The sequence below is a fragment of the Elephantulus edwardii genome, unplaced genomic scaffold, assembly GCF_000299155.1.
Source record: "Elephantulus edwardii isolate Elephantulus edwardi_28Jun2011 unplaced genomic scaffold, EleEdw1.0 scaffold00062, whole genome shotgun sequence".
In the NCBI taxonomy this organism is placed as follows: domain Eukaryota; kingdom Metazoa; phylum Chordata; class Mammalia; order Macroscelidea; family Macroscelididae; genus Elephantulus; species Elephantulus edwardii.
The window spans coordinates 3,301,423-3,309,769 of NW_006399812.1; the positions used below are offsets into that span (position 1 = coordinate 3,301,423).

The following is an 8,347-nucleotide window of genomic DNA, read 5'->3' on the forward strand; positions in this document are numbered from 1 at the left end:
TACAATGACAAACACATAGTACAATGGAATAGAATTGAGAACCCGGAGATCAACTCATCTATCTATGGTCAACTGACTTTTGACAAGGAAATGAAATCAGTTAAGTGGGGAAACAACAGCCTTTTTAACAAATGGTGTTGGCAAAATTGCAAAAGTTTCTGAAAAAGACTCAAGCAAGATCCACACCTCACTCCATGTACAAAAACCAACTCAAGGTGGATTGTGGACCTAGGACTATAATCTTCATTTTTAAAAAAAGCTTTGAAGAATGCTAGAAGTCCTAATCCACAACATAAAGAGTCTTCCAAGTATCCTGAAAAACCTACAGCCAAGAGAATATAAAATAGATGAATGAGATCTTCTAAGAATCAAATCCCTATGCACATCCAAAACCTTCTCCAACAGGGTAAAGACGGAAGCCATAGACTGGGAAAAAGTATTTGGTAATGACATATCAGATAAAGGACTTATATCCAGAATTTATAAAATACTTGAGCACCATAACAAGGTAAAAGGTCTTCTTTTCTTATGCTAACTCTCCATCTTTTGAAGGATGATATCCTTTTCCAAGTACAGATACCATCTAATAGCATGCTTGTTAGATAGGAGAAAGATTTGAGAGTGAAAGATTAAAGGAAGCTGGTCCCAAGAAACAAATAGGCCTTTATTGCATGGGCTGAGAAGGACACCAAGTGATGGCCCACGTGCAGAGAAGGTCAAAATGCCATGAGGTTAGTCAAGGACAGTTCCTTTTTATAGGGAATTTTAGGAAGGACTATGGAAGATGGTATTTTGCTGGTGGAAGTTTTTTGGGGGTGGGAGTCCTGTTAATTAACTTGGGGATGGGTGTGTCAGAGGCAGTGTGATTGACATAGGATAGAGCAGGGTTAAAGGCTGTTGTACTATGAGTCACTACAAACAATAACATGAGCTTTTGTGATGAAGCTTAGAGCCTCATCAGGATCTGGTCTCTCATTCAAGGTATGATCAGGCCTGGGGGCAACTGTGACATTCATCCTCCAAGGCCTGTAGTATGTGAGACAAAGCTTTACCATTCCTGCCTCCTAGGAGGATCCTGGTTGCTTTTTCTCCATGGATTATTTAGTACTCTTCTGTTTAGTCCATGGACTGTTTTGTCCTCTTCTCCAACATTACAATTTAAAGACATCGATTCTTCTCTCATTCTTATTCATTGTACAACTTTTAGGTACGTAAGTAGTAATTGAAAGACCATGTTTTGACTAAGATGCACCTTAGTTTTTAAACTGCTCTTTAGCATTTTGGAGAAATCCATACCAGCAGATTTTCCCAATGCAGCATATCTTTTTATTTTACATCTTCTGTGCATTCAGTGATAGGCTTGTTAATTTTTGGCACATTTTGTTGTTACGTATTATCTAGTTGATTACAATTCATAGTGACCCTCTGAACAGTGGCTCTGAACCTTGCCCTATCCTGTGCCATCCTCAGTATCTTGTTGTAAGTCTTCCTCTCTTAGACTGACTCTTCACCTTTCCAAGCATAGAAGGGATGTAATAGCATCTTGAGTTTTAACTGGCTTTCCCTTGGTTTTCAGTGGAATTAATTAACCTTCTTTCTGGCTGATTATGCTTTTCAGTAAAGTATCCATTGAAATAATTTGCTCATTTTTGCCCTATTGGATTCTGTCTTTTTAAAAAATTGACTTGCATAGGGAGCTCTGGTAGCCTAGTGGCGCAGTTCGAATCCACCAGATGCTCTGCTGGAAGAGAGGTAGTCTCTTGTACCAGTCAGATCTGATTTAATGGTACATGTATACACACAGACACACACACACTCACTCACTCACTCACTCACTCACTCACTCACTCACTCTCTCTCTCTCTAAAATAAAATTTAAGAAAAAATTGACCTGAAGTTTATATATCCATATGTATTGGAAACTCTGGTGGCATAATCTGTAGGGAGTTGTGCTGCTAACCCAAAGTTGATACTTCTCTGATGGTTCAAATGCACCAGGGGCTTCTCAAGGGAAAGATGAACAGTGTCCTGTTTGATTTACAGCCCCCCAAAACCTACTGGAGGGTTACCTATCAGTGAGTTCTGACTCAACAGTGATGGGTTTGAGGCTGTTTTGTTTTATGTATTACAAATATTTTCCCCAGCTAATTACTTTCTAGTCACTCTTCTCATGTGTCCTTGATGTATAATATAACCTTTTTCAGAGCGACAGTCGGAGTTGCCAACCCAGAGTAAAGCCAGCTTCCCTAGTATTCTTAGTGACCCAGACCCGGATTCTTCCAATTCTGGATTTGACAGCTCAGTTGCCTCTCAGATCACAGAAGCTTTAGTCAGTGGACCAAAACCACCTATTGAAAGTAAGTAGATATCATATTATACCCTAGGTTTTGTTTTATTAGTATCTCTTACCACTTTATTTTCTGAGGTATCTGTTACATTCTTTGCTTCTTGGTTAAATGTGAAACTTTAGTATAGAAAGTATGTTATCTTTTCTAGGGCATTGGTGAGATACTCAGTAAAAGTTAATTTCTTTTAAAAATGTATAATCAAGTGTTTTATTAAATATTGTTGTACGTATTTTTAGTATACCTGAAGATTCACTGAAATGACATTTTTTATGAAATGACATTTTTTAGAGTTTATGTCCTTGATGTATATACTTCTTTAATAATCATATTGCTGTCATTATATTGTCTATTGTTGCATTTTATTTATCTTCTTGTGTGCAGCCTCATAAAATACACTGGAAGGGCAGCTATGAATTATTCTGACTCATTAGCTGAGATTTCAATGATAAAAAGATACTTTTGTCTTTTTGCTTAGAGATAAGATGAAAGGGATAATTCTTCAGATGATGCTATCATCGTGAATTTGAAATTTACGCTGTGACTTTTCATCCCTGGTTTATATAGATCTTTGGTATTTGAAGTTTTAATTCATCACAAGTGTCCTTGAAGGTCTGTGACATGTAATGCTATCTATTTGATATTTACATTTAAATATTTGACCCTGAATTGTATGGGCCACTAGAAAGGAATGTGAAAAGCAAATCACTCAGAAAATACGTGATAAATTTCTATCACCTAAGTAGTAGTACTCATTGAATGCTTAGGACTTGATGTCTTTGTATAAGTGGCCAGCAAAGAGACTCAGATACAAATACTGGTTTTGTAGGTGAAAAGAGGAAGTCTGAATATCTAAGAAAGTGAATGTTAGCCAGAAAATATTGATAAATTAGAAATAATACCTAAGTTGGCAGAGCCTCAGATCCATCATAGGAATTAACCACTTCCTGTTCTATAAGAGAAACAAAATGAGGTATGAAATTGGTCCTAGCTAGCATTTATTCTAGTAAATTTACAATTTACAGACCTCTCTTGCTTATAAAATTTGTTAAATCAGACTATTTTCCTGTTGATTTCTTACTGATTTATGAAAATGAATATGTCGTCTGTGAATTTGGGGATGCATAGAAGTCTGCAGATATACTTGAGAATGTCAGAGGTCAGTTTAATTTCCTGCCATTTTATCTCTGCGTAATATACATTTCCTTTATTCTGCTTAGAAAGATATTATACTAACAAATGTTAGAGGTCTTGGAACAATTTCATAGTTAAAAAATAATAGGATTAATTATAACATAGCATTATTTCATTTTTCCTCATCAAAAAAGAATTTCAGCAGTCTAATAGTAGTCTTCTGACATTAAGTGGTGGTCATTCTTGAATTAACAATTTTCAGAATATGTTTTTTCTACCCTCTAAAAAGGAATAGATTTGTTATCTGGCATAATAAAGTTTAATCAGTATTTTATTTTCTTTGTATGCAGAGTGAAATCTTGACTTTCTCTGTCACTTCTCTATCTGATTTTGAGGTTTGAGAGATTTATCATATTATTAAAATAGGCATTAGTCGACTGGCTTGGAGTGCTAGCCCTGGTTCCCCTCGACGCACACCGCGGGTGCCCCTGTCCCCGCCACCCCCCCCAAAAAAAAAATAGCCATTAGTGTACTTCTTGAAATATGTGTGATGTGTACTTACATAGATGTTAACTAACTGATAAAGACAGTCAAATACTATTTTCCTAGGCCATTTTCGGCCAGAGTTCATTCGTCCCCCACCTCCACTCCACATTTGTGAGGATGAGTTGGCTTGGCTGAACCCAACAGAGCCTGACCATGCAATTCAGTGGGATAAGTCAATGTGTGTGAAGAACAGCACTGGCGTCGAGATCAAGCGAATAATGGCCAAAGCCTTCAAGAGCCCCTTATCTTCTCCTCAGCAAACACAGGTTTGTATTGACTGTATACATTTTCTCATTGGCACAGAAAGAATTTCTTTTTCTTTTTAATTAAAGGGATAAATGACCTATAAGATAATAACTGCAAATATGAACTAGCAGTTGGGAGGTTCTGTGGTCTTTTGGCTCTTTGAAACTTTATTCCCCTCTCCCCGTTGGTAATTTTTTTTTTTTTACCTGGCAGGGCAGAGAACCTTATATTAAAAATGCTTCATGATTTGTTTGTGAGCTGTATGTCTCTGGGAGGGGTGAGAGAGTGACAGGCTGGGCACTTCACATACATTGTCACATTTAAGCTGGACATTCACTCTTCTGAGAGTGAGTAGATATATTTGGTGGTTATGTTCCTTCAAGTCAGAGCTGACTCATAGCTGACCCTTCAGAGGGTTTTCAGAGGCAGTAAATTGCACAGGAAAAGATTGTACTTCTTTCATCTGTGAAGCAGCTAGTGGATTCAAACTACGTGCCTTTGTGTTGGCAGCACAACTCCTTACTGCTGAGCTACCAGAAGAAAGTGAAGTACTAAGAAGTAAACTGACTTTCAAGTCACTCAGCTGGTTTAGTGGTAGGTTTGGATTAAATCAGCATAGTATCTCACCCTGTGTGGTAAAACCAAGATATTCTTAAGGACAGTTTTTGATTTGTAGATTTCTTCAATGAAAATACTTTCATTTAACATATTTTAGGGGCAGCTATATCTCCAACTTGGTTTATTATCAGCACTGTTCTTTTCAAAGCAGATGTTTAAACTGTGCAGTTCTATTTACTCTGCTTTATTAGGCAATCCTAAAACAGTTCACTATGGTATGTATAAATGGAGTGGGTTAAGAATAGAGAATGATAGGATTTTGAAAAGGTATTTATTTGGCAGGAAAAGGGCTTTTGAGAATACCTATTTAAAATATGAGGGGTGAAACTGACTTGAGCCATAAATCATTAGAACTGATGAGTAGAGGTCTCTCTCCTGCTTATGTCCCATAACCTTCTTAGTTACTTGTTTTCTCCTGTTTTTGTCTGGGTTGTTGTTTTCAGATGCTCTGTTCTCTGGTGTGTGCTTATTGGTAGTTTTCAGGGAATGTAGTGGAAGATGGGAGGCTCTGGTGGCAAAGTCCGTAGGGTGTTGCACTGCTAACCCAAAGATGGTGCTTCTCCAACATTTCGAATCCACCTGCTGTTCCTCGGGGTAAGGATGGGCAACAGTCTTCTCTCATGAAACTTACAGCTTCCCAAAACTCACTAGATGGTCAGTTATGGTCAGTTATGACTCATTGGCAATGGGGCAATGGGTTATGTTGTGTTTTTTTTTTTAAATGGAAGACCCTCAAGTAGTTGGATTGACACAGTGACTACAGCGATGAGCTTGAGCATGGTGGAGATTGGGAGGATGATGTAGGGTAGAGCAAAGTTCCATTCTGTTGTTCATAAGTAAGATCTGTGAGTTGAAGTCTCCTCAGTGTCGTCTAACAATATAACAGCTGTTGTTGTTACGTGCCAGTGAGTCCTGTGTGACTGATAATGACCTTTTGAACAAAAGATCTGAACCCTGTTCTATCCTGTGCCAGCCTCATACTTCTTGACATGCAAGAGCCCATTGCAGCAGTCCCCACATCAATCCACCTTGTCAAGGGTCTTCCTCTCCTTTGCCCTCAACCTTGGGAAGAACAGTGTTCTTCCCAAACACAGTTAACACTGATGTCCCTCTCTAAGGACCAATTTCTCCTCACAACATGTCCAAAGTATGTTAGACCGAGCCTCAGAATCCTTGCCTCCAAGGAGCCACCCGGTTTAAACCCTTTCCAGGACAAAAAGAATTTCTAATTTGACTTAGAAATCAATCTTTCTTACTCTGACTTGGTTGGTTTTTTGTTTGTTTGTTTGTTTGTTTGTTTTAGCTCCTTGGTGAATTGGAGAAAGATCCCAAACTTGTTTATCATATTGGCCTTACTCCAGCCAAACTTCCTGATCTAGTGGAAAACAACCCTCTTGTTGCTATAGAAATGTTGCTGAAACTAATGCAGTCAAGCCAAATTACTGAGTATTTTTCCGTCCTGGTCAATATGGACATGTCCTTACATTCAATGGAAGTTGTAAATCGGTAAGTTTCCCTGTGACATTTTTTTATATTCGAACAGTATTTACAGATTACCCAAAGCCTTATTAAATGGGTAGGGGGGAAACCTGGTAATACTTTTTCCCTGGTAGTACTGTCATTTTAAAAAATAATCTAAGTCTTCATGTTTGCTGCATGTGAATTTAGCACTGGCTAGAAGGCACTGAGAAGGTACCCTGTCAAACTGTTAACATTAATAGTAACAGAAATGAAACTTAATGACTACAACTTAATTCTTTTACATAGTTATCCTCTTTACACTTTACAAACTTACATTTTATATTTTGAGTGACAGACAGTCCACATAGCATAGCAAAGTATAAGTTTTAAGATGAGAAAATCATGGGAATATCATCATGGAAACTCCTAGTTTCCTTCCCCTAGCCTTAGCTCCAGGTCTTCTCATTCTGCTGTCATTGATTCTCTGGGAGATGCAGTGCATTACCACCTTTGTGTTCTGTATGCTTATAGGGTATTTACAACTCATATTATTTTCCTTACAAATGCATTTTAGGTACATATTGGATTTAATGAGCTTTGGAAGGTTAGCATGGGAGCTCATTTTATTGGTTGTATGTAGACTTATAACCAAGAGCATAGTGCTCAGAAAACTCATTGTTGAGTGAGTGATTATGATGTGTAATGCTAAGAATAGATTTTAAAATATAAAAATGACATGAATGGATGGGTGGTTCTTAGGTTCATTTCCTAACATACGTGAAAAACTAGATTTTCATCATACGCTCAAAAGACAACTTTTAAATGGTTAATCTGATTTGTTTTTCCATCATCAACAAATAAAACTAACAGCCTTAATGTTCTAATATTTTAATGAAACAGGCTTACTACAGCTGTTGATCTACCTCCAGAATTTATCCACCTTTATATATCAAATTGCATATCTACTTGTGAACAAATTAAGGATAAATATATGCAGGTGAGTAATAAAAATTTTTGGAAAACTTATAAATGCATGTTAGCTAAGTGAGCACACTAAAAATTTTTTTTTCCCCCCCCCAGAATCGTTTGGTGCGCCTTGTTTGTGTGTTTCTCCAATCTTTGATTCGTAACAAAATCATTAATGTCCAGGACTTGTTTATAGAAGTGCAGGCATTCTGCATCGAGTTCAGTAGGATACGCGAAGCTGCTGGCCTTTTCCGATTGTTGAAGACACTGGATACTGGAGAAACACCTTCTGAGACTAAGATGTCAAAGTAATACCTCGTCAGAACCACCCCGTTCGTTGTTCAGCTGTACTGTGATTTAATTTTTAAAACTGTTAAAACCCTGAATGGATTGCTTGGTTTAATGTATATAAACAACATTTTTATCTGCTTTTAAAACAGTGTTTTACTTTCATGATTGACTTTTCCCTGTGGATTAATTTTTTGTAAGAATTTGGAAAATATGTGTTTTAAATGTCATGTTGATAATTATATACAGGATGAATGGCTATCCCAAAAATCCATTATTAAAAAGCAACGTGCAAGTTTTTGCTTAAGAGACAAGTGACAGGCTTCTAATAATTCATGACAGGTCTTCCCGAGTTTCCAGTGTTAAATGTCTTTAATGAGAGTAAATGAAAACATTCTTTAAAAATGTGTAATATTGGCCTTGATGGAAATTTACTTGAGTGTATTCTTCAAGTGTTAAACCAGAAGTTTGATTCTTAAACCCATTTGTGATTGTAGCTTTAATGTTCTCATGAAGACAACAGAGTAAATGTTTTCTTTGGGACTCCTGAAAACATAGGAACCCTTTGAAGCCTTTGAGCTATAGTAATAGCTGGTATTTTGTGTGTGGGGGTCCCCCCCCATCTCAAAACATTCACTGGTTCTGTACTCATTTTCCTCCCAACAGGAAAACAGCAGTGAGTGCTTTGAGAGTGTCATCACTGATAAATACCGCTTACAGTGACTCGTTGAGTGGGACACTTT

General features: G+C 37.3%; 1 protein-coding gene across 1 annotated transcript in view; it reads left to right on the forward strand.

Moving 5' to 3' along the window:
• The window catches only part of CNOT11 (CCR4-NOT transcription complex, subunit 11), a 33,987-nt gene extending 26,240 nt beyond the window's left edge, over window positions 1-7,747 (forward strand). Inside the window, exons 3-7 of the mRNA XM_006887801.1 lie at window positions 2,205-2,357; window positions 4,089-4,291; window positions 6,193-6,395; window positions 7,251-7,347; window positions 7,431-7,747. Of these exons, the coding sequence (XP_006887863.1) occupies window positions 2,205-2,357; window positions 4,089-4,291; window positions 6,193-6,395; window positions 7,251-7,347; window positions 7,431-7,628 (854 nt within the window). The 3' untranslated portion in view covers window positions 7,629-7,747. The remainder of the gene's footprint in view (window positions 1-2,204; window positions 2,358-4,088; window positions 4,292-6,192; window positions 6,396-7,250; window positions 7,348-7,430) is intronic.
• Window positions 7,748-8,347: the final 600 nt, after the last annotated feature.